Below are 24270 nucleotides of genomic sequence, written 5' to 3'. Positions count from 1 at the left end.
ACGGCAGCTCTGTTCAACTATCCCAAAATGATGTTTGTAGTATAGATGACAATGTTAGTGGTGATTTATACGTTGAGGAACCCGCAACAATATTACGCGAACCTACGTGTGACGATTCTTTTCAACCAAATATTATTTTTGATATCGAAACTAAACTTAAAGAGCCCACCGTTCCGAAAACGCCCCAAAACTTGTTAGAAATTTTGAATAATATCCAACATTTCAATAGTAACGAATGGTCCGAAGTTCGTTACGCTGAAGTCCAGAAATTATATAATTATAGTCCCGGTTTTGTAGATTTAGACGTTAATGATGAGTTGAAGGCTTATGATTCTTTGAAACATTTATGTTATTCGGATAAATCGTACGCAGCATTAACTTATTGTGTACTCAAACAGCGCGAAACTTTGCAATCTGCTTTGAAATATCTTTTACAGTGGGCTCAACATTCTGATTTAACTTTTGAGGGTATAAATGAAAAAATTAACGAGTTGTTCCTAAAAGGCGATCTGTTCAAAGTGTCGTCAGATCTGCTCCAACTAATTTGCGGACATAGGGCTGAAGTAATACAAATGCGTCGTGACGGTATAATAAACCATGTTCGGGACCCGATTCACAAAGCTGCCTTGCGTAAAATTCCTCCTTCCTGTGATCACGTATTTGAATCCGATAAGCTGTTGTCAGTTCTCGAAAAGTCAGGAGGTGTCCGAAAAATATTTTTCCCTCTGAATAGACAAGGTCCTACTGTCTCCGCTTCGCAAGCGATTACAAGTAGCAACAGACCTGCTCGCCTCCCCTCGCAGGGGCAGGCTGTTCGAAACGTACCCTCGCAGGGTGCTATCTCACGTGGTTGTAGTGCTCAATCGCACATTTCCTATAGCTATCAGCCCTCGCAGGGCTGTTCTCATACCCGTCCCTCGCAGGGACAGAGATTTCACGGCAATGAGTCGCGCTCAACGTTTGCCAGTAATGCAAGAGGCTCTTTTGGTCCTAGAGGGGGGAGATCAAATAATAGAGGACGAGGTCAAGATAGAAATAATCGCAAACACGCCGGATCTCAGTCAGACTATAATAACATCAAAAAAAGTAAGTATTGACAATCAAATATTCAGGGCAGGCCGACTACTTCTATTTCGCAATCATTGGCAACACCTAGGTGCTCCAAATTATCTCTTGAAGATAATAAACGGGTATCGCATACCATTTGCAAAAAGACCTCCTCTTGTGTTACCAAAGCTGGAACAAAACAGATTCAGCACAAAAGTATCGCAAGAAATGACGGCTTTAATTCATCAAATGCTAGAACAAGGCGTGTTAGAAGTAGTGAGGCCGTCCCCAAGTTTTATTTCGACCATGTTTATTGTTCCCAAGGGCGACGGTTCTTACCGCCCCATCTTCAATCTATCGGCTCTGAACGACTACGTGATAACACAACGTTTCTCTCTAATAAACGTTCAACGTATCCCGGACTTTCTACAACCCAACGACTGGTTGTGCAAGATAGATCTGTCTCAGGCATATTTTCACCTACCAATTGCTCGGTCACACAGGCGTTTCCTGAGATTGATATACCAACACCAATTAATGGAAATGACGTGTCTGCCGTTCGGCCTATGTACAGCACCAAAAGTATTCGCGTCGTTAACAAATTGGGTGGCTCATACCCTGAGAGAGCAAGGGATTCGTATTATTGTTTATTTGGACGACTTTCTCCTGGTCCATCAGAGTCGACAGGTGTTAGAATCGCATATTCAAATCCTGCTACAGAGGCTTCAGTATCTAGGGTGGCAATTAAATCTGGAAAAGTCGGTATTAATACCTCAGCAGGACCTAATTTTCCTGGGCATTCGCTGGAAAACAATGAACAACGAAAAAGTCCTTCCCAACGAAAAACAAGCCGCAGTGCGTTCCAAAATCTTACCAGTTCTAGCAAGCGGTCTTGTAGACATAAAAACCCTACAAAGTATAGTGGGCCTATTGAACTTTGCCAGTTTCGTAGTTCCAAAAGGCAGGCTACATCATCGAGCATTGTTATTCCTCCTTATCGATCTAGAGAAGTCTCAAATGACCAAACGCTGTCTACTTCCAAGACAGGCTATAGAAGACCTGCAGTGGTGGCTTCACAATCACCAGCTCTCATCTCCAATCCATTGGCCTCCGCCTTCGCATTTTCTAACAACAGACGCATCAGATCTGGCATGGGGAGCACAGCTAGACAATCTTTCGCTAACGGGATTGTGGACCGAACAAGAAAGTCTATTACACTGCAATCAGAAAGAGCTTCTTGCTCTGTTAAAAATATTACAAAAACAGCAACAAATTCTGCTTCGCTCCACACTTCTTTGGCAGAGCGACAACCGGACAGCAATCGCTTATATTCGGAACGAAGGCGGGACCAGGTCCAGGGCTCTCGTGGACATAACTGCACAGATTTTTCATCTACTAGACAGATACCAAATCCAAATCGCTGCTCATCATATCCCGGGAAAATTCAACGTACACGCAGATGGTCTGTCACGTTACCGCTCTCCTCCAGAGTGGCATCTTTTACCCAGTTGCACGGAGAAGATTTTCGCAAAATTCGGCGTGCCTGTAATAGATCTATTTGCCTCGGCCAATGCTCATGTTGTAACGAATTATGTAACCCTCAACTTGAACGATCGACAAGCAATTTATCACGATGCCTTTTCTCGTCCTTGGAACTACCATCTAGCGTGGATATTTCCACCACCTTATTTAATACCAAAAGTTCTCGCTCACCTCAATCACGCTCAAGGCATATTTCTATTAATAGTTCCACATTGGGAACGTGTGTTTTGGAGAGCGGACCTCAAATCGAAGGCAGTGACAACACCGCTTACAATTCGGCATCTGGACAAACATTTGATAGACACAACGACGGGCCTTCCACCTCCAAAAGTACAACAAATGGCTTTAGAGGTTTGGAAATGTGGGGGTGGTCACGGAACATCACTGATTGGAACGAGGCTCAATTAAATTTATTACAGTCATCATGGCGTTCATCCACACGAAGAACGTACAAAGTTGCCTGGAACAGATGGTTGTCTTGGTGCGAATTACACAGACTTGATCCCTTTAAGCCTACCGGTTCAATTTTAGCAAAATTCCTGGCAGATCTATTTTTAAAAGACCATCTTTCTTATAACACTATTTTATTACATAAATCTGTTGTTGCTACCCTATGTGATACTGAGATCTCTGGAGGATTAAGCTCTCACGTCCTAGTTAAACATGTACTGAAATCTATTTCCTTAAAAAAGCCTGTGCAACATAAAACAATAATATGGGATACAGACATTTTAACTTCTTTTTTATCTATATATTCATTTGACGAAAACAACATTTTTTCAACATCCCGTCATGCAGCTATTTTGCTTTTATTGTGTTCAGGTAGACGTGTTCATGATCTTACCCTTTTGGCAGTGGACAAGCACCATTACATGGAATTTGATGATCATATAATTATGTGGCCTCTATTTGGCTCAAAAACTGATAATGGTGGTTTCAGGCAGTCAGGCTGGAAGATACTAGCTAATTCTACCAATAAGCAACTTGATGCGGTTTACTGGGTGAAACGCTGTGTCCAACTTCTTCATAATAGACGGCACGAAGCTAACTGTTCGAATTTATTTGTCAATTTGAGGGGACAGCCAAAGGCAGCATCCCAAACTATAATTGCCGGATGGATCAAAACATTATTATCTGAGGCAAACATTTCTGCACCCCCTGGCAGTGTTCGCTCTGCAGTAGCGTCGAAGAGTTGGTCAGATAATGTCTCGGTAGATGAAATACTCTCTCGGGGTAATTGGAAATCTGGTAATACTTTTCAGAAATTCTACAGACGAGAAGTAATATCGCCCCGTAATAATCATTTAAGAGATTCCTTTGTTCCCGTTGATTAACTTGTTCTTTACTATTAATCATGGTAATGATGCGTTAATAAGTCTGATGTATGATCGATATTCATTTCATTATCTACGCTATTTTAACTAGATGCCTTCTCTAATAAATAATTATTTCATAATGTGTGCAGTATTACCTAAATAAAACACTTTATATTTCTGTACAGAATGGTTTTTATTTTATTCTAATAAATCCTTTACAATTACTGGTAACTAAATATCTACATAGTCACCTTATTTTATCTTTTCGAATAATTCTATTCGTCACATTGGCGTCCTTCACCACCAGGCGATAACAAACACGTCTCATATTATTATGCTTCAAATAACGGTCTAGAATTTAATAGCAACGTTTTACCTAAAAATAAAACGTTTATTAAATACTTACCTTATTTGAAGCATAACTTTAAACCCTGCCTGTTGGTTTTTCGACTCAATGATCAGAATCTAGTTGGGGTTTTCATAACCACAACTCGCTGCCTGGTGATGACGCATGAGTGACAGAGAAGGCGACTCTAGGGTAGACAAGGAAGGAAGATAAAGCGGAACACAGAAAATGCCTATCTCATATTATTATGCTTCAAATAAGGTAAGTATTTAATAAACGTTTTATTTTTAGGTAAAACGTTGCTATTAATCTTGTCAGCCTGAAACTTGGTCTGTGTGCTGTGGTGCTGTCCGCCGGACCTTTCACAAACGCCCCATTTGCAGATGTTGACTACTTCACTAGTCTTTACAATCATGACCTTTTCACTCCATAACATTGTATGTTGAGTTTTTGAAGTGTACAACCTCATCTAACAATGTAGGTACTGCAAAACTAATGAAAAATGCACCAACCTGCGACGTTGAGCGCAGCGCGTCGCCTCCAAACGGCTACCTTCATTATGTTGAAATAATCAACAAAACACAAAATATACCACCAACACCAAAACAACACAGAAGTAACACTAATAACACATGTTACGCATTGTTAACTATATGCGACGCTAATTAAATTAAATGAAATCATACGAAAAACACAAAGCTTAAAATTCATAAAAATAAAAAAGTTAAAATAACTTCACCGCCCGACGATCATGGTTTGACTGATTTGACTGACAGACAGACAGATCACTTATTCAGGGTTGCCAGCCACGCATTTTGGAATTCTCCCATTTCCTTCAGAAAAATCCCCGAAACGATGTATTCGTTTTACCCCAAAGCTCTTTTGTGAAGTAAATAATAAAAGACAGATACTCTCACGTTATTTTTTAACGTGACACCATACTCGTACACAATAACATTCCCAGCTTGTCAATCCGCTATACCAAAGTCGTCAATTTCAATATCCATCAAGTAGGCATCAGAAGTTTCCTGTCGTTATTGTGTACCCAAAACTTCCCAAATAAGTTATTTATTTCCCGAAATTGCGAAAATATTATAGTTATTTTCAAATGTATAACTAAATAAAAACATAATTTCCACACAAATAGATTATTAAAGCTTTGTTTCTAATGTACGTAATATAAAAACATCAAATAAAGTGCTGTAATCCGAAAAGTGTTAAAAAAAATAAGGTTGTGACAATAAGTGAAAAGTATAATATTCTGAACTCGAAAATTGTGTAATAGTGTCTTGCAGTGCAGGATAAGTAAGAAGGTATTCTTATCCCCTTATAAACATAAATTCAATGAACAATATATAAACATATAATTTTAACAACCTCACTTTTCAAAGAAATAAAAGCTAAGAATGCAAAACTTTAATGACAACGCCATCTAGTGAAAACACCGTTATTAACATAAGACTACGCGTAGTGAGAACGAAATACGCTACATTATTATACTTACCGCTACACCAGATTATCCACAGAGGGCGCTTTCTCGATTTTTTCCATATTGGAACACAAACACTATGGAAAGAACTCCTAGACAAAAGAAACTTACAAAGAAAGCTAAAGCTTTGATCACTACTTCAGATGAAGAAGGTAATGTAACACATCCTTCTTCCCAGAAAGTATGCAACTGTGCGGAAATCTCTCAATCTTTCCATTCACTAAAGGCTGAACTAAAAGAAATGCTAGAAACATGGAAAAGTGGACAAGAGACTCAATTAACTGGAATACAAAGCTCTTTAACCGAAATGCAATCCCAAATAGCTTCTATGGAAAAAACTAATAGCGAAATCGAAAAATCGCTCGAATTTTTGAACAACGAGCACAAGGACGTAACTGCTAAACTATCTTCAATGGAAGAAAAATCTCTGTCTTATGAGCATCGCATTCTTTACCTGGAACAAGCATTGGAAGAACAGAACAGGAAATCCGTCATAAATATGCTTGAAATAAGAAATGCACCCAGCGCCCAGAAAGAAACCCAAGCGGAGTTAATAAAAACAGCTATCACCATTTTCAATGAGATCTCGGCTAATGTTGTTTGCTCTGATATTCAAGACATACGGCGCCTTCCGTCTAAGACTGAAAAGAAGACCATTCTTGTCACGTTGAACTCTGCCATATTGAAAAATAAAATTCTTCAAGCTGTCAAAGCCTACAACATGCGAAACAAGAACAGTAAGCTCAGTACATCCGTAATCTGTTCCTCCAGCCCCCCCGAGCCGATCTACATTGATGAACATCTGACTGCAAACGCTAGGCGTTTATACTACCTCGCACGGCAGCTCACGAAGACAGGCCTGTATAAATACTGCTGGACTACCAACGCTAGAGTACTCCTACGTAAAGAAGAAGGTGCCAAGACCATCCTCGTCACGAATGAATCCCAAATAGATAAATTGAAAAACAACAACTTTAAATGACTAGTATTTTATAAGCAGTACTTAAATAACTATATAACTGCCTATTACATTTTATATTACTTTTCTACAACTAGTCACAGACTATTGATTCTATTTGATTTCTTTACTAATGTGCAACTATCTCTATTTCATGTTAATAACTTGCTATTGAATTTATTGATCTCATTATCTCAACACTTACATAATTTACACGCATATACACATCCCATCACTCACATCACACAACCTTTCTGTACAATAAACACATTTGGTCTCACACATACAAAAATACACATCATGTTACACACACATTCATATTTATACTTTCTACCATATACAAAGCCTACTAAAGTATATTTATATACAATTAAGTACCACACTATTCTTGTCTTACCGATAAATCTTTCTAAATACATCTTTGTAATTAAGCATAAAATTCGCGATGACAAATGACATTGTCCAAGACTTAGATGAAGTCTCTATATCTATGTCAAAATACTGTGATCCAGAGCAATGTATAAAAATAATTAAGCAACCCGAAAAGAACCTTAATATTATCACCCAAAATATACGAAGTATATCGGCAAATATAACGGATTTCAGTATACTTTTAGATAGAATAAAAATACAATGTGACATTGTAGTTTTTACGGAATGTTGGCTTGTCCATAATCCAATTATTGCACCCTTAGCAAACTATATAACATACTCCTCTACAAACCCACATAACAAAAATGATGGGGTCACCATATACATAAATAATAACCTAACTAATGTCTCAGTAACTGAACCACCTGCGATGATGGACTCTAGTAGTCTTTTGATTAAGATGGGAACGGACACTGCTATACTCGCAATTTACCGTCCAGATGCCTTTAAAAATGCTGAAAACTTTCTACGCTCACTAAATATAGTTCTCTCAGAACTTAATACATTTAAAAATATAATTTTAACTGGAGACATCAATATTGACATTTGTTCTGATAACCGTCACCCTTATTCCGAAGACTATCTTACTATCATGGCTGCGCACGGATTGCTTCCAACTCACACTCTTCCAACCCACCATCTAACATGCCTCGATCATTTCTTCCTGAAATCAAGTTACAGAGCATATACATTAATACTACAATCACCAATCACAGATCATAACACAATCATTTTGTCACTATTAACAACTAAATCACTGACGCCCCCAAAACACATGACCAAAATTGACTACGCCGGGGTCCATAGTGACATGAATAAAATAGATCTATCACCTGTCCTTACGGCGTCAGATCCTAATCTTGCCGCGAGTACCATGGTCAACATGCTAAGTCACACTCTAATTGAAAACTCAGTCGTAAAAACCATTCCACGACGTTGTAGAATTATTAAGCCCTGGATCACACCAGGCTTATTAAGGTGTATTAGAAACAGAGACAACCTCTATAAAAAATGTAAACGATCACCCCATAACGAAATCCTTAAGATAAGCTTTAAACGATACCGGAACTTCTGCAATGCTCTGCTTAAGAAAGTAAAGAGAACCTTCCAGCAAAATAAACTGCGGGCGGCAGGGTCAAATAGCAAAAAGCTCTGGGAGACAATTAAAGACATTGCATATTTAAATAAAGGAAAAGTTTGTTCGCGGGAATTACTTCTCTGTAAAACATCATCTCAAGATTCAATCAATCACGTAAACTCTTTTTTCACCGGTGTCGGGAAAAACCTTGCGGAAAATATTATTAGAACTCGTTACAATGGTGCAAATAAATCACCTTCTTATTCTGTGGTTGACTCGTTTGTCCTTCTTCCAACCGATGAAGATGAAGTAGAGCGTGTTATTATATCTCTTAGAGACGATTGTGCAGTAGGATGCGACGGTATTTCCACTAAGTTTGTTAAAATGTACAGAAATATAATTATCCCACCTCTAACACATATTTGTAATCTATCACTTTCAACAGGTATATTTCCAACTGTCTTTAAAAAAGGTTTAATACATCCAATATTCAAGGGTGGAGACCGAGATCGTGTAACGAATTATCGCCCAATATCAGTATTGCCAGTGTTATCTAAAGTTTTGGAGCGTTTAATAAACACCCGCCTCATAAATTATCTTGAAAATAAAGACCTTCTTAGTAATAAGCAGTTCGGATTCCGTACTGGAAAGTCTACTGCTCAAGCTGTACACCAACTGACTAATAAAATTGTTCTTAGTTTGGATGAGGGAAGAAAATGTCTTGCTATATTCCTGGATCTAGCCAAGGCATTTGACACGGTGTCATTTCCATTACTTATAAAAAAATTAGAAAATCTAGGTATTCGTGGAACCCCGCTGAAACTCTTTCAGAATTACCTGACAGGTCGGGTCCAGTGCGTTACTATTGAAGGTCACACAAGCTCAAACCTTCAGGTCGAATACGGCGTACCCCAAGGTAGTATTCTGGGTCCCAGTCTCTTCCTAACTTACATTAACGACCTGTGTCAATTACATCTTGACAATGGGGAACTGTTTTCTTTTGCCGACGACACTGTTTTACTTTTCACGGGGAACTCGTGGAAGGAAGTGTATGATTCAGCCCAAAACGGGTTCAATTTAGTGTCTGATTGGTTGAACCAAAACCTGCTCACCTTAAATGTAGACAAAACAAAGCATATGATTTTTACTTTGCGTAATAAACATCTTCCTGACCCGGCAATATTTACCATCGCTGCACACTCCACTCAAATCCCTCATACTTCACCTTGTAATTGTCCTAAAATAGAAAGAACTAATAGCATTAAATACCTCGGAGTCCTTATAGATAGCAACCTCACTTTTAACTCACACATTAGCCTCATATCAAATAGAGTCCGTAAATTAATATTTGTATTTAAACATTTAAGACATGTAGCAGACCCTCCAACTTTAAAAATGGTTTACATAGCACTTTGTCAATCAATACTTATTTATTGCATCACTACATGGGGCGGTGCACCAAAAACCATTTTCAAATCTGTAGAACGTGCACAAAGGGCACTGTTAAAAGTAGCTACATTCAAACCTATGCTATTTTCCACCTCTCTACTCTATGAGGTATCTGACGTACTTACCGTCCGACAACTGTTCATTCTTCATACTATACTTATGCAACACTCCCAGACTCCCGTTGACATCGACGTTACATATACAAGGCGTAACCACTTAGTCGCAAAATCTTCCTTCTTCAATACCAGTTGTAGCCATAGATTCTTCTGCTTTTTGGGTCCCTTTCTGTACAACACGCTTCAACGTAATCTTTCCATTCACTCCCAATCAACACTACTTTGCAAAAAGGCTGTTACCAAATGGTTACAAGGACTATCATACGATGACACGGAGAATTTACTTAAACCTGTTGGTTGATTATCTTTAGTAAACATAATAATATTCAAGAAGATACACCTCACACAACACACACACACACACACACTCACACACACACACTCACACACACACACACACACACACACACACGCACATAGCAAGTTGCATTTTACCTTAACTATTAATTATTATTTTCTCTTTTTATTGATAACTTGATATCGTTCAAATTTTAAATATTATAACAATATTCATTGTCAGCACCCTCACTTTTGGCTTTTGCATACAACTTTTGGATGGTAGCTGGTATCCTTAGCTCAGTTTTAAAAACTTTTAGGGATAACAGCCGACTCATATCAATTATGTTCACAGCCTGTAACTACACATTTATAAATGTAAACAAATATTGTCATATATTTAAGGCTTTAATGGTACGAAATAAAGATATATTATTATTATTATTATTATTATATAAGAACTAAAAATACAATACTATAACATAACAATCCAAAACTTGTAAAAAAAAACTAAATAAATGTGTGCCTTTATACGCAGATAACGTCTTTAAAATTTATGTAAAAAGTAATGAATTAATATACTTTTCTTTTAATTGTTGTTGAAATGTAATTCTACTTTTTAATATATTAGTAGGTTTAGTTTTTGTACGAAGGCAGTAAATTTACTTTTGAAAAGTGAAAACAAGATATATGATTCGGAAACTTATATGCGTAAAATAGTAACGAAAAATGTTGCTATTTTTCTTAAAAAATGGCAGCCTTTATGTCGTAAGCTTTTCTTTTCTAATGATGAAGTTTTTATTACCGATTTATGGGAGATTTATAATGCCAATTGGGACGATTCACATAGTCGAACAGTTTTTCAACAAGAATTTCTAATTATCAAATGTTGATAGTGGGTATGAACCTTATTTTCGTGGTGAGTACTACGTGGTTATATTCTTTTTGTAGCACTAAATCGCTATAAATTATCATTCAACTTTGCTTTGATTTCACAGGTAGTTTACTTTCTATATTGATTGACTGTTTTTAGGTGGCGTAGACACCGAGTGCTTATGCAAATGTTGAACGGTTCTAACGAGAACGAAACTAGTACTTCCACTATAACAGTAGAAGACAGAGACAAAATGAGCGGAGGAGGCGGTCCGGGAGGCGCGGCGAGCGGTGGGGCGCCCTCAGTGTGGGAGCGGGAGCTGGCGCACACGAGGCGGTTGCTCTGGGGAGACCAAGTGAAGGATGACGTGTTCCGGCGCTGGGCACAAGGCTTCACCTTCAGTGAAGACGAACCCAGCGCCCTGACTCAACAGGAAGGTGGCCCCTGCGCTGCCATCGCGCCTGTGCAAGCTTTCCTACTGCGTATCCTGCTGGCAGAAACACCTGGTCATAGCTTTCGTGACCTTACTTCAGAGAAGTGCAATTCTCTACTTGTTAGGGCGGTGTGTACCATACTAAGCCAGTGTCTAGCTCCTAAGTACAATGTAGCTGTGTACCGCAAGAACGATTCTGAAACAGAGGCTAGTGCCACCAATAACATCAGTGTGGATGAACAGTCGTGTGATTCTATTGAGCAGTTTCATCGGAAGATTGATGTGCATTCGTTCCAGACTTTATCTGAAGTGGAGGCATACTACACTAGAAACATTCGTATTCTGAAGGAAAAATATGGTGTTCTTCTTTTGTTGTATAGTGTCATTCTTAGTAAAGGAGTTGCTACCATAGAAACAGAGCTAGCAGAACTTTCCGATCCACTAATTCACTCTATTTATGGTTATGGGTCGCAGGGCCTCATTAACTTGATGCTCACAGGCAGAGCTGTCGCTCATGTATGGGACCATGATCAGGTAGTTGGGGGGCTGAGACTACGTGGAATAGAAAGGCAGAATGACATTGGTTTTCTCACAATTATGGAACACATGCAATACTGCACAGTGGGCTCCTTTTATAAAAACCCAAAGCACCCAGTGTGGGTTTTAGCATCTGAGACACATTTAACAGTTTTGTTCTCTCTTGAACGACGACTTGCGGCGCCTGAGACGGCGGGCGAATCGGCCGAGCGGATTTTCCGATCATTTGACCCTGAAGGCAATAACTTCATCCCCTCTGCAGCTTTGCAAGATGTTCTATGTGCTGCAGATCTTGTTAGCGAACCTGAGTATGTAGAATTAATGCGACGGAAGCTCGACTCAGAAAATTTGGGTATAATCTTGCTGAGCGCCTTTATGGACGAATTTTTCCCGGGCTGCGAGCGAGGCGCTCCCGACACATTTACGTTGTATCACTACAATGGGCTGGGTCGGAGCAATCCCGGCGGGCGCGTGCTGTACCGCATGGGGCGCGCCGCGCTGCTCGAGTGCCCGCTGCGCGCCGCCTGCACGGACCCCATGCTCACGTGCCTGCAGACTAAGTGGCCCAGCATCGATGTGGTGTGGGATGATGGTCACTCACCCTCCCTCAACTAGCATCCGTATGAACATACTGTGACTGTGACGCGAATCTAACTCTGAAAGTCGCTGAAAATTCCATTATTTTATTGTATTAATTTATGTATAAACAAAAATTGTATTGGACAGGTAGTGTTGAGGCTCAGGGGGATTTTTGCACTTTTATGAGCAGCTATTTTCCATAAATTTGGCAATATTGATGCACTGACTAACTTCAACTGACCTTCTAATTCCAACAGTAATTTGTTTTTACACAGCCATTTTGATCATAACAAACTTACTTGTACTACCATCAATTAAAAGTTTGTTCAATTTGCATATGTGCGCTTTGTTGCCAATCTCCCAAAAAGTGTTGTGATTTGTGAGATAGCTCTAAGCTACATAACTAATGAGTGATCTGTTAATCTAGGCAATAAGTTTTGTACAAAAAATGTAATTTCTCTGTGTCATTCCACTCATATGCCTTGTCTTGAGGGTCTGGTCCAATTGTCAGATGTTTTCGCCGTGAATATTGATATGGAAATTGTTAGGCAGAAACTAAATGTGCATCTGCATGTATTTTTGAAATTAGTCGTGTAGAGTATCATTTGCTTCACCAAGAATAAACGTGATGAAATTTCGGCCGGCGTGTCGCGGCCAGGTGCCAACACATTCGCTACAGCACATTAGATAAAGATCATTGCACAAATCATTTTGTGCATCCCAAATTCAGTATTTCGGCCCAATCCCTCTAAGACTTGTAGAATTACTGTGTACTATCTTTATCTAGCTTATTATATTGAGTTTGGTTTTACCTGATAGTTATTGATATAAGTTTCCTGCATTATGAGAGCATGTTCACCTATAAATTGTATATAAAGTAGTGATTAGGATAAAACATTCTTCAAATTAGCTGTGAGAGGTCATTGTTTTTGCTGACAAGTTTGACTAAATTGACTGTAAGTTGCTGACAAGGTGTGTAGAGGCATGCTTGTGCATATGTTGGAAACTTAGTGACCTGCTATGTGACTCTTTTTATTCCTTTTATTGACTTGAATAGTGATTGTTGAATTGGAAAAACATTGTATTCATACTATTTTTCTAAATTATATTTACATATTGTTCTTGGACTACATATATAATTTGTACTACTTGTTACTACTCGGCAGTCATAAGATCTGAATATCTTGCAGTTACCTGGTTATAAAACAATCCAATAGCATTGTTATTTTGATACATGATGATAATTGTGTATCAACAAAAATAATTCCAGAATTGAGAGTATTCATTATTATACGAACCGGGTAGTGACAAAGTTGTCCAAATAAAATATGATTGTGAGTTGATTTACTTTAGGGGATAACTTTAAATTGTAATTATAATTACCTAAGGCGACGACAACCTCAAATCATATGGACTATAATTACCATGTGGAAGGTATACATTATGTCAAACCATGTCGTAGTTTGATTTGTAACACTATGTATCAGATATATGAATTATTTTTATACCTCTGGTATTACCGAATACTATGTTTTGTCAGATTCATGTGAAATAGCTGTACACTTTAGTGTTGCATTATAAAGAATATATTGAAAGATATTTTCAGTTAGTCCATAAATAGTGTAACATGCTTTTTTAATTACAACACATGAGTTTTATTTTGTTGAGTCCCTTGATAAGCATTGCGAATTTGGTATATTTATGACATATTTACAACTTTACACAGAATGTTCGTTACATAAAGGTAATGTAGTAAAGTAACATATTATACATTAATGCCTAAAGAGGTTTTTAACTTTCTGTGGCTTGCAAACATACAACAATCAACATCTTGAATTTACGCCGCGTCCGCAGTCACAATTTTTAAGAAAGCATTATTTCAATGAGATTATAATTTACATCATCACATAACCCACACAAGAAATTTAATAAAAAGTAGTGGTTATAGCGTTAAGCTCACGATCTGGATGTCCGGGTTCGATTCCTGATGGCGACATTGTCGAAATCACTTTTTGAGGCTGTCCTTGGTTTGATAAGGACTTTCCAGGATTTAATCATCTGTCTGAAAAAGTAAGATGATTGCGTACTTCGGAGGGCACGTTAAGCCGTTGGTCCCGGCTATTAGCCGTAAAAACACCACCAACCCGCAGTGGAGCAGCGTGGTGGAGTATGCTCCTTACCCCCTCCGGTTGAATGAGAGGAGGCCTGTGCCTAACAGTGGGATGTATATAGGCTGTTTATGTTTAAGTAATAAAAATAAATATTTAGGTATACACCCAAACGATTACATAAAATCTGTTTTCAAATATAAAAACTACAAGTGAGTCATGATTCCTCTCTGAAATCACTGATTATAGAGCGTCATCATATCTAGCTGAGGATTTGACCACAGTAACATTTAGCGTTAAACAAGTTCTAGTATTATATATTACACATGGTACCACAACGATAGCATTCCATGCTTCCCGAAGCACGCAATAGTTTAACAATTTAGTACATCATTTAAAGAACAAGATTATTGCATGATGATCACCTGTCCCTATTATGATACAAACTAGCTGCTAAGATCTTTTGCGCATTTGCTACTTATATCAATGCTTTTAGAGATCTGTGCCTACTCCTATGGGAAATAGGCGCGATCCTATGTATATGTATGAGATGTGAGAGTTAGATCGAGTCAAATAAACAATTGAATCGAAAAACCGGTAAATTACATATTATAATTATTATTTCCGATAGTTGCAACACTATTACTCGTTTACCATAAAAAAAAAGTTACGTCACAGGTGACAGACGTGTTTGTTTGTAAACAAATAGGCAAGGGAAATAGGCCACTCGAACTTGCACAATGTCATGGAAAGAAACAGAGTTTAAAAAATATGCAACTGAATACGACCCTATCAAAATCGGTTCCATTGATGGTGAGTTAAAAACTATCAAAAAAATGTTTTAAAAATCTAACCTATAAACTTTCGCTATAAGTAATCAAAGTTATTGTATGTCGGGACTCAGGTACAGACACAGAGCCACACGATCGCGCCATTCTCCGGGCGTTACACTCAGAATATATTCCTAACAAGCAGGTGAAAGGTGATCCTCACCATACTCTGTTTGTGGCCCGGTTAAATCCCCGGACTTCACAGGTACCTATGATATGTTTACACAAAGACATTAGTTATATCTTTTAATTATACGCTTTCATTTGATTTTAGTGAGTTTATTTAACAAATATCATTAATTTCCATTACAGGAGACAGTGCAAACAGAATTTATGAAGTTTGGCAAAATTCTACATTGCCGTTTGGTAAAAGATATTGTGACAGGAAAGTCGAAACAATATGCGTTTGTTGAATTCGAGAGTTCCAGTAGCATGGAGACAGCTCTGCAGGAGATGCATAAGGAGTACATTGACGGGGCTGAGATACTAGTGGAGCGAGAGGCGGAGAGGCGGCTGGAGGGCTGGAAGCCGCGGCGGCTTGGCGGGGGCTTTGGCGGGCGCAAGGAGTCTGGCCAGCTGCGCTTCGGCTGCCGCGATCGTCCCTTTCGAAGGCCCATTATTATTTAAAAGATGATCAGAGATAATTTTAACTGTGTAATATTATATATTATTTATTACTATATTATATTATAAATCTTCAATAAAAATACATATATGTATAGCTGACAACGAGTGGGTGTGTTGTGTATACTATACACCTCTGCCAACCGCGTCAGGAATACAGGCATGATGTATTCTATGTTATGTTAAAAAAATAATTTGTTCGAAAACCTCGCAAAACGCTGGCGTGTCGTCAGCATAGCATCATGAGGTCTCCATATTTTATCTCTCGTATTTTTTACACTAGGGGCAGTGTGTGCGTGTAGGGGTCGTTCTATGTTAACATAACATAAACTTCACAACGTTCACGTTCACCGTAAACGTTCTATGTTAAATAAATAAATAAATATGTTGCGCCACTAGTGTTGTTTAGCTCTCCTACCTACAAAGAAAAACTTTATAAAAGTGTAGCACATAGAAAGGAAGGTTCAACCGATCGACGCGAGCGCCGCCTACCAGTCCGCTTTAGTCCTTACGTGTTAGGAACAACGACAACAGTTGCCAGGGAATTCTCAACCCGCGCGGCGCGAAACGTTTTGTTTCTAAGGCCGCGTTCAGGGAGACTCGGCGCGGTGTGTTTTCTCCGTACATGGAGGAGCGGCGGCGGCGCGTCAAGCGCTAACCTAACCCAACCTTGCGAAAACACTCAGTCAGAACCACTATCGCTTCCAAATTCTTCTATTCTTAGCGCGTCACCCATGCCACGTCACCCGCCATATGTGACTCTACAATTCAAACAAGCGCCTGCTAAATCGCTTCCCCGTAAACGCTCAGTACATTGTCATACGCTTGTTTTTCCGGCATCTCGGACCACGCACCGCACGGCCTAAGTGACCTCGCCACTGGCCTGACCTAGCCTTGAAAATAAATGTTGGCTGGTACTCACTAAAATTAATAAAAACAAATCTGATATACTCGCATTTCCAAATGATAATAAATCTCTAAATGTTAGTCCTCGTTGAAAATAACGTTTAAGTACTTCACGTACCTAACCGCGGCATGAAAAGTTTTTACTAGCTTTCACCTGGGCCACGCGCTGTCACACGTGGCTCTGTAACAATTTACAATATGAAGTCACAACAATGAAGTGGCTCTCGGAAACATGCCTAGTGTGTACTGGCAGGAATTTAAAAGATGGATCAAGGCCTTTACTAGAATTGAAGTACTACTTGCTATATTAGAAGGCATCCTCCTAGTCGGTTGTATTGCATTTTTAGCATTTTTGATAATGCATTTCATAGTTTGCCCGCCCAAGCTCGACAAACAATCATCAGACACAAATCAACCAGGATTTGAACCATGGAGCAATACCACCGAAGCAGAAGAGGGAGCCGATGCAAATGACACCACAGCGCCGCTACGCCCACCCACCAGCTCCGGCGCAGTACCACCGTCTACCCAACACACACATGCAGGAACCTTCGCCCCGGGCGTCAAGTGCACTTGGGAGCGATCAAGAAAAACTGCAGCTCTAACACATTACTACGAACACGATAAAAACTCCACACAAACGACAGTTACTTTTAAACCACAAGTACTAACGACGAAGGCGAAGGCGGTGGAGGATGTGGACTCGCTGGCTATGGACGACCAGTCCGACGGCGAGCAGTCGCGCGACACGTTCCGCAGCGCGCTGCTGGCGCTGGTGCGCTATACGCGCGACGACGACGAGACCTTCGGCTGCACGCTCGTGGCCGTCACCGAGTACTGGGCGCTAACTGCCGCCAGCTGCCTCGAGGCCGTCGAGGAGGTGGACTCGCTCGACAACTACGTGATGACGGAGCGCTACGGCGACGCGGCGCGCGGCCGCACGCATGCGCTGGCCGACGTGCGGCCGCACCCGCAGTTCGCGGGCCGCGACCCCCGCTACGACCTGGCCGCGCTGCGCAGCGACGCGCCCTTCCGCGCCGTCAACACGCCGCGCCTGCCCGACCTGCTCGACTACTTCCTCATCACGATGGGCGAGAGATTGTCCCTCTTCGGATTCGGCCCGTTCAGGTGGGAACCGAACATTTACGGACAGTCGTCTCGTCGCCCCGGAAGGAACCGGTCACGAGTCAATCTCGGGGTTCTTTTTCGCAGAAACTCCGAGCTGAAGAGCCACGACCGGCGGGTGCGGGAGGTGGGCGTGTACGTGGTGCCGGCGGCGCAGTGCGCAGGCGCGGAGGCGGCGTGGGCGCGGCGCCACCTGGCGCGGGCGCTGGCGCTGCAGCACGGCGGCTGCGGCGCGGCGCCGCTGTGCGCGGCCGTGCTGTACGCGCGCGGCGCCCCCTGCGGCTACTGCGCGGGCGCGCCGCTGCTGCGCCGCGGCACGCTGCTGGGGCTCATGGCGGGCGCGCGCCGCTGCGGCCTGGCCTGCGAGCCCGCCACCTACGTCAACGTCGTGCTCGTGCGCGACTGGATCGATATGCTCATCGGCGACGAATAAAACTCTATTTTAACTTTTGCTGCGTGTTACTGACGAGGACGATAAAGGGTAGAGTGGCTGTCACCGACCTACCCCTCCGTAACTGTATACTGCCGAGGACGGTGCGATCAATTTTAGGTGTCCGCATATAATAAGCAGCTGAACGCATTCAATAATGATGCTTTTACTTTACCCCAGTTTGGCAGAGAATATACACGTGATGGCAGGATATAACTAACAGCTACTGTGATAATACTAGGGTATCTGTGTTCGTTCTACTTCTTAGAGCAATACGAACTTCGCGGTCCGGTCCACTTCTGTTTTAACTATCGACGAAGTTTACTTATTTTTGCAAGGAAGATAACCTTTCCTTCAAAGACTTTCCTTAAACATTTCTGTCATAAAATAAAGTTAAGAGTAGTATTAGTTACTCCATGGTAGTGGGTAGTGAAAGCTGTCCGCCACGTGACAGGTGTCGGCGTCGAGGGAGTCTCACATGAACATATTGAAGACAGTTTTTACGTTTATCGTTTTCGCAATCGTTATTTATTTCGTAATATTGAAAAATACTGATTCAAAATGCGTCGAGTGAATCGTGTCACGATATGAGAAGGAGCTTTAAGCAGGGTCGTGTGGTGTCGTGTGCCGCGCTGGTGACGGCGAGTGGAGGGCGATGGCGGGCGGCATGAACAAGGCGGTGCTGGCGCTGTCGCTGGTGATGGCGGCCTTCGTGGTGGGCACCATCGGCACGGCCGTCGTGCAGTTCATGGCCGCGGCCGAGGGCGGGGGCGGGCCCGACGTCGCCTCCCCGACCGCCCGTGTGCCCACCGAGGCCAGCCGCCCGCCGCCCGACCTGGTGCGCATGTCCGCCACGCTGGAGCCGCTGGAGCCGCCCGAGACGCCCGGCCCGCCCGACCCGCCGGAGTCCCTGGCGGCGCCTACACTCATGAACGCTAGCGCAGCGCCTTCCGACCTGCACCGGCTGGTGGACATAGACGCCACCAAGCTGCCCGGCAAGATCCGCCTCGGCGAGTGGAGCGCCATGCCGGCGGGAGCGCCGTCAGCGCCGCCGCCGCCCGGGGTGGCCGGCTCGGTGGGGACGGCCTCGTCGGCGGACACGAGCGGTCCGGCGCCGACGCCGGGCCGCATCGGGCTGGGACAGTGGAACGTGACGGCGACCCCGCCCGGCTCCACGCCGGCCTTCTCCGCGCCCGCCAAGATCAGGTTAGGGGAGTGGGACGTAACAACGCCCCTCGTGCGGATCGAGCGAAACGCTTCTATAGTGTAAAGGTGAGGAAATAAATTAAAAAATCAATGTAAGCATTAACATAAACAGTTTATTTAAATATTTTCCATAGTTTGAATCATCATTATTATAATACATTTTGAAATACATTGCAAATTACATCTATGCCGGCGACTCGCGGTGGTCCTAATATACAGATGGCCGCGGGACCCGGGCCCGTGTCGCCCCTGCGGCACTCCACATTTATACAAGCTGGCCGCCTCCGGCTGCCTCCTTATACATTACATCATCGATATCTGTACATATTCAACATTTTACATATACGATTGGAATAAAGTCTGGAAATTAAGAATGACAATGGAAAATGTTTTAATAATAATAGATCTATTATTGTCTATTTATAGCTGACAAAATGAAAACAATTTATTGCACCATTTTAAAGCAATACAGAAACAACCCAAATCCGAATATATCTTATTAAATTATCTCCTACTGCGCGCTAAATTATAAAAATAATGAAATATTAAATAACAAAATTCAAGGAAAAGGAAAAATAATACAAATTTATTATTTTGATATATTATGTTGAAACCCACAGCTCTCTTATAACTGACATCACAATATATTATGAACATTACTATCGCGTCATGTCTACTGTGGGACACTAGAAATGGCTCTGCCCGATTTAAATACAAGGAATGAAATAAACCTATTCGTAGCGAAATAATAGAAATACATGAAAATGGAATACACAGTCATTCATTCGTACCGTGAAATGATTATTTACCTATTCTATGAGCAAAACTGTGTTGATCTGCAGCTTGGACGGTGATTTCAGAGAGTATTGCGAGTATAGAAAATATAATGCAGCTTTAACTTGTAAAGTAAAATATGTTCTCGGGCATTGAAGAAAAGAAAGGTGAAGATGACGTGGTGATATAGTGAAAGCACCGCGCCAGCTGCAGTCGGTTCGAGCACTGTTCGTCACTAGAGCACAACTAAAGTGTTTAGTTGGTAAGCTGGTGTGAGGTCGCGTGGTCACGTGGGCGCGTGGTCGCGGCTAGATGCCGCTCTGTCTGCGGATCGCATCGATTTCGCTCTCTTGCATCGGGTCGTAGATACCGCTCTGTGAATAACAACACATTTTTGTTAACTCTGCTACATTACCTACCTACTAAACTATTTGTCAGTTGAATCATAAATAAAACTATTCACTCTCAGATTGCTTTAAGGAGATGACATGCAATTATTTGAATGTTTATTGTTTACCTGTTAGTGTCCATTCACTATGTTATCCTGTTCCTGGGGCGTGCGCAAGCAAAGATTCATGTTAGAAGCGTTTATTTATTATAAACATGATTGAGTTCTCTAGCTGTATGTATTCGTCTCATGATACGATGTCAATCGAACAACTGGTCCGGAGCATGTAGGGGCGAAGTGCGGGCTCTAGGTATTGTCATGCCCGCAATCCCCAATGGGGTCGACAGAGCCACATGCAATAATAAAAACCGCCATCACATTAGTAAGGAGACAATCTCTGTCGGTTTCTACCACATGCCTGGGATGAACGTTTTTAGTGCGGTACCTGTTCAGCGTAGGAAATATGTGTAGCGGCGCGCGTATGTACGTTGTAGGTTAATTAGGATACATTTCGGGATGGGATTGTTAGGAGTAGGACGTGATAGTGGATAGCGGTGGTACCTCGGAGCGGGGCGGGCTGGGCGAGGGCAGCGGCGTGTCCTCGCAGGATGTGCTGGCGCTCGGGATCCACAGCTGCACCAGCTGCAAGCCGAATATAGGGTGGAGGGAGGGGGAGGACAGGGATGGCATATTGGAAGGGAAAAGATTGCTGCCTCATGGATTTCCATTTGTTTTATGCGGCCTCATCAAGAAGGACAGTCTTGAGTGATTACGAGGAGTTCGCCCAAACCCAGACACAGTAGAACGCATTAGGCTAGCTAGATAATAGGATAAAGTAGAGGCATCGCAAGTGATCGTGAGTCGGTGAGGAGTGTACCTGTTCATGGTGCACGGGCGCGGGCACGAAGTAGTTGGCGGGCGCGGCGGCGGGGGCGGGGGGCGGCGCCAGCAGCTCGGGGGGCGGCGGGGGGGCCGCGGGGGACGCGCCCGGCGGGTTGAACACGTCCACGTACGACTTCTTTATGTCTGCAACAATGGAATACATATACAACTAATTATACGAGGTTTATCCTTAACGGAATCACTTGTGGCATTAATAGAATAGAAAAGTTTTATCTTTTTAGAATGTCGCACTTTGAATACCGTTTTCACACGACGTCGACTCGTGCGTATACGTACGAACGTAAGCGTACGTACTCGCATAGTACTTGGAAGGTTCGGATTATCGACGTGTTCGTACGTGTACGCACGTGTCGAACTCTAAACGCGTTCAAAGTGCGACCGGCATAAAGTCATAACCATTCTATGGGATGGATAAACTCAGTTTCTGGACTGGGTATAAACTATCAGGTACTTACGCCTGCCTTTCTGCATCTTGAAGATATTGGAGACGGGCGCGGAGGGCGGAGCGCCCGCGGCCGGCGGCGCGCCGCCCATTGCGTTCATCATGTTCCTGAGCACACATCAATCATAGATGTACACAAGAAAAAACAGTAACTACATTGACACGTGATTCATTTCATGGATTTTAGGTTATTCCTTACATTGGATTAGATAAACGGTGATACTACTCGTCACTCATCTGATGATGACACTAAGGGATGTAAATTAGCAGAAATAGATGTGTGGCACGTACTGCAGCTGCGGCAGGTCCCCGCGGGCGGGCGGCGGCGGCGGCGGCGCGGCCGCGTCCTCGTCCCCGTCCAGGTTGCGCCAGCGCTTCTGCTCCGCGTCCCACACGATCTGCGCACACACGCCTACACTCGCACACATACCCCCTACTACAACCACACGTGCTACATCACTTGCACGCCAATACATCGAGCCAATTCACACAATAACTACACTAAAGTAAAGGCAAGATAAAATATTTTATACGAAATTAAACTAATACGACATCAAAAGTAGATTGAATAGAATACAAAAAGCTATTGAATTAAAGCAAATAAAGGGGCGCAGACACTATAAGCGGCAGCAAGGAGAAGCATATAGATGGTTGCTAATATAATAATAAAAGACAAACAAAATAAAAATAGTTTATTGACGATAAACTAGACACAGAAAAGAATTCGGTATGATGGGACATAGGTTGGAAAAAAATAGATATAATGATACATTACTAAGTAACTTTCAACAGAAAATATCGTAAAAATAAATAATGAAGTGAATAAGCTCATATATCATCAAAATGAACAAATAATTACGTAATGTACATAAATAGATATAAATTAGAGATACGCCGAATATTTTTTCGTATTCTAAGGGATGGAATATTCGGATTTTATGCGGCAAATATTCGGCACGCTTGGTATGGTAGGTATGTTAATAATTACGCGTCTTTTTTTAGTATTCTGTAGGTATTTGTCACAGGTGCCTTATACTGAGTGCTAAAGAGTGCTTACTCTTTCTGAGTTTGCCACAAACGCAGCGCAAAGCCGGATATTTCTAGCGAATATTCGGTTCGACAATAGTGTAATTGGTGCATCTCTAATATAAAAATACATTAACATTTAGGAAATCTAATCAGCACCACAGGACCTGCACCCCGCCACCGCTGTACACACAGTAACCCAACACCACTTACAAACCAACTTTTCCTTCCATAGAATCCATCCTGTATTGAAGAAATGTATAGAATTCAAAATTGAGTTAAGATCATATTAGGTTATCCTCTGTGGGTTATCCATTTAAATAATGTATTAAGCGAACTTCCTCGCAGCGCAATTGAATGTCGCAGTGATCTGCTACGTATATATTACACATGCAACATATTATAGTTTTTTGGAATATTACGACACTTTTTGACGTTTCGTAAAAAGTATAAGATGTCATATGTTTCAATATCGCACGACTTGCGTCGCGCCGCAGTGCGCCGAGGGGAAGGTCGCTCAGCCGCAATAGACCGGTTCTATCGAAGGAGAAATTGTCCTGGCAGCTGCGCCAGCTGCGGCTGCTACAAGAGCGTGGGCACGTCGCGGCCGCGGCCGCGCATGCGCGTGGCCGGCGGTACACTCACGGTGGGGTTCTTGTCGTCGGGCAGGATCATCTGGTTGGGCGGCCGCAGCGACAGCTTGGTGAGGATGCCCCCCAGCCACCCGCCGCCGGAGCCGCCGCCGCCCGGCTTGCCGTCTTCTTTCTTCTCTTGCTTCTTGCTCTGACCGGCCTTCGGTGTCTGCGTGTCGCGGTCTTGTTGCTGTACATTATACTCTATTAATATCACTGACGTTTTAATCTAATCGAGTTATATTTTTCTTCCCAAACTATGAGTGATCTTCTAACATATACAAAATGATTAAAACACATAATAACGGGTTCTTACCGCGTTTAAAATAGGGATATGAGACTCTTTTCATATCTCGGGCCTATGGAGGCCCGGACTTTTGGAAGGCGTGCGTATTATTATTATT

The 24270-nt window shown here is 42.1% G+C and overlaps 5 protein-coding genes across 11 annotated transcripts in view; 3 read left to right on the top strand and 2 right to left on the bottom strand.

Annotated features, from left to right (window-relative positions):
* LOC126382257 (protein crumbs) overlaps nucleotides 1–5006 on the bottom strand; it is a 56238-nt gene extending 51232 nt beyond the window's left edge. Inside the window, exon 1 of the mRNA XM_050032067.1 lies at nucleotides 4764–5006. Coding sequence (XP_049888024.1) covers nucleotides 4764–4809 — 46 coding nt within the window. The 5' untranslated portion in view covers nucleotides 4810–5006. The remainder of the gene's footprint in view (nucleotides 1–4763) is intronic.
* Nucleotides 5007–10783: 5777 nt separating this feature from the next.
* On the top strand, nucleotides 10784–14117 carry LOC126382040 (ubiquitin carboxyl-terminal hydrolase MINDY-3 homolog). Its single transcript, XM_050031727.1, has 2 exons — nucleotides 10784–10968; nucleotides 11083–14117. The coding sequence occupies exon 2, from the start codon at nucleotides 11105–11107 to the stop codon at nucleotides 12506–12508; it is 1404 nt and encodes a 467-aa protein (XP_049887684.1). The 5' UTR covers nucleotides 10784–10968; nucleotides 11083–11104; the 3' UTR covers nucleotides 12509–14117.
* Nucleotides 14118–15257: 1140 nt separating this feature from the next.
* LOC126382009 (U11/U12 small nuclear ribonucleoprotein 35 kDa protein-like) lies at nucleotides 15258–16426 on the top strand. 2 transcript variants are annotated; one of them, XM_050031690.1, is made up of 3 exons: nucleotides 15258–15393; nucleotides 15485–15615; nucleotides 15723–16426. In XM_050031690.1, exons 1-3 carry the CDS (start codon nucleotides 15321–15323, stop codon nucleotides 16035–16037), a joined length of 519 nt encoding a protein of 172 aa, XP_049887647.1. In that variant the 5' UTR covers nucleotides 15258–15320; the 3' UTR covers nucleotides 16038–16426. The 2 variants fall into 2 exon arrangements, with proteins under 2 accessions (XP_049887647.1, XP_049887646.1); XM_050031689.1 differs by having other exon boundaries at nucleotides 15464–15615.
* Nucleotides 16427–17172: 746 nt separating this feature from the next.
* Nucleotides 17173–18498, top strand: LOC126382255 (uncharacterized). The gene has a single exon (XM_050032064.1). The coding sequence runs from the start codon at nucleotides 17173–17175 to the stop codon at nucleotides 18496–18498; it is 1326 nt and encodes a 441-aa protein (XP_049888021.1).
* A 1296-nt stretch (nucleotides 18499–19794) lies between these two features.
* LOC126381947 (uncharacterized) overlaps nucleotides 19795–24270 on the bottom strand; it is a 31212-nt gene continuing 26736 nt past the window's right edge. For all 6 annotated transcript variants that reach the window (XM_050031543.1, XM_050031544.1, XM_050031549.1 and 3 more), the window contains 5 exons: nucleotides 23880–24056; nucleotides 22500–22606; nucleotides 22222–22316; nucleotides 21741–21889; nucleotides 19795–20849 (listed from right to left, as the gene is read on the bottom strand). In XM_050031543.1, the coding sequence (XP_049887500.1) occupies nucleotides 20784–20849; nucleotides 21741–21889; nucleotides 22222–22316; nucleotides 22500–22606; nucleotides 23880–24056 (594 nt within the window). In that variant the 3' untranslated portion in view covers nucleotides 19795–20783. The remainder of the gene's footprint in view (nucleotides 20850–21740; nucleotides 21890–22221; nucleotides 22317–22499; nucleotides 22607–23879; nucleotides 24057–24270) is intronic.

Source organism: Pectinophora gossypiella, chromosome 3, assembly GCF_024362695.1.
Source record: "Pectinophora gossypiella chromosome 3, ilPecGoss1.1, whole genome shotgun sequence".
Classification (NCBI taxonomy): Eukaryota; Metazoa; Arthropoda; class Insecta; order Lepidoptera; family Gelechiidae; genus Pectinophora; species Pectinophora gossypiella.
Note: the sequence above shows the minus strand (reverse complement) of the source record. Positions and strands in the feature narration are given on the sequence as shown.

What these genes read in the sequence shown, in the direction of transcription:
- LOC126382009 (XM_050031689.1), top strand. Translation starts at nt 15,321, where the DNA reads ATGTCATGGAAAGAAACAGAGTTTAAAAAATATGCAACTGAATACGAC. An exon ending in CAAAATCGGTTCCATTGATG is followed by an intron (nt 15,394 to 15,463) that starts GTGAGTTAAAAA and finishes AAGTAATCAAAG; the next exon opens with TTATTGTATGTCGGGACTCA. An exon ending in TAAATCCCCGGACTTCACAG is followed by an intron (nt 15,616 to 15,722) that starts GTACCTATGATA and finishes TTTCCATTACAG; the next exon opens with GAGACAGTGCAAACAGAATT.
- LOC126382255 (XM_050032064.1), top strand. Translation starts at nt 17,173, where the DNA reads ATGCCTAGTGTGTACTGGCAGGAATTTAAAAGATGGATCAAGGCCTTT.
- LOC126382040 (XM_050031727.1), top strand. Translation starts at nt 11,105, where the DNA reads ATGCAAATGTTGAACGGTTCTAACGAGAACGAAACTAGTACTTCCACT.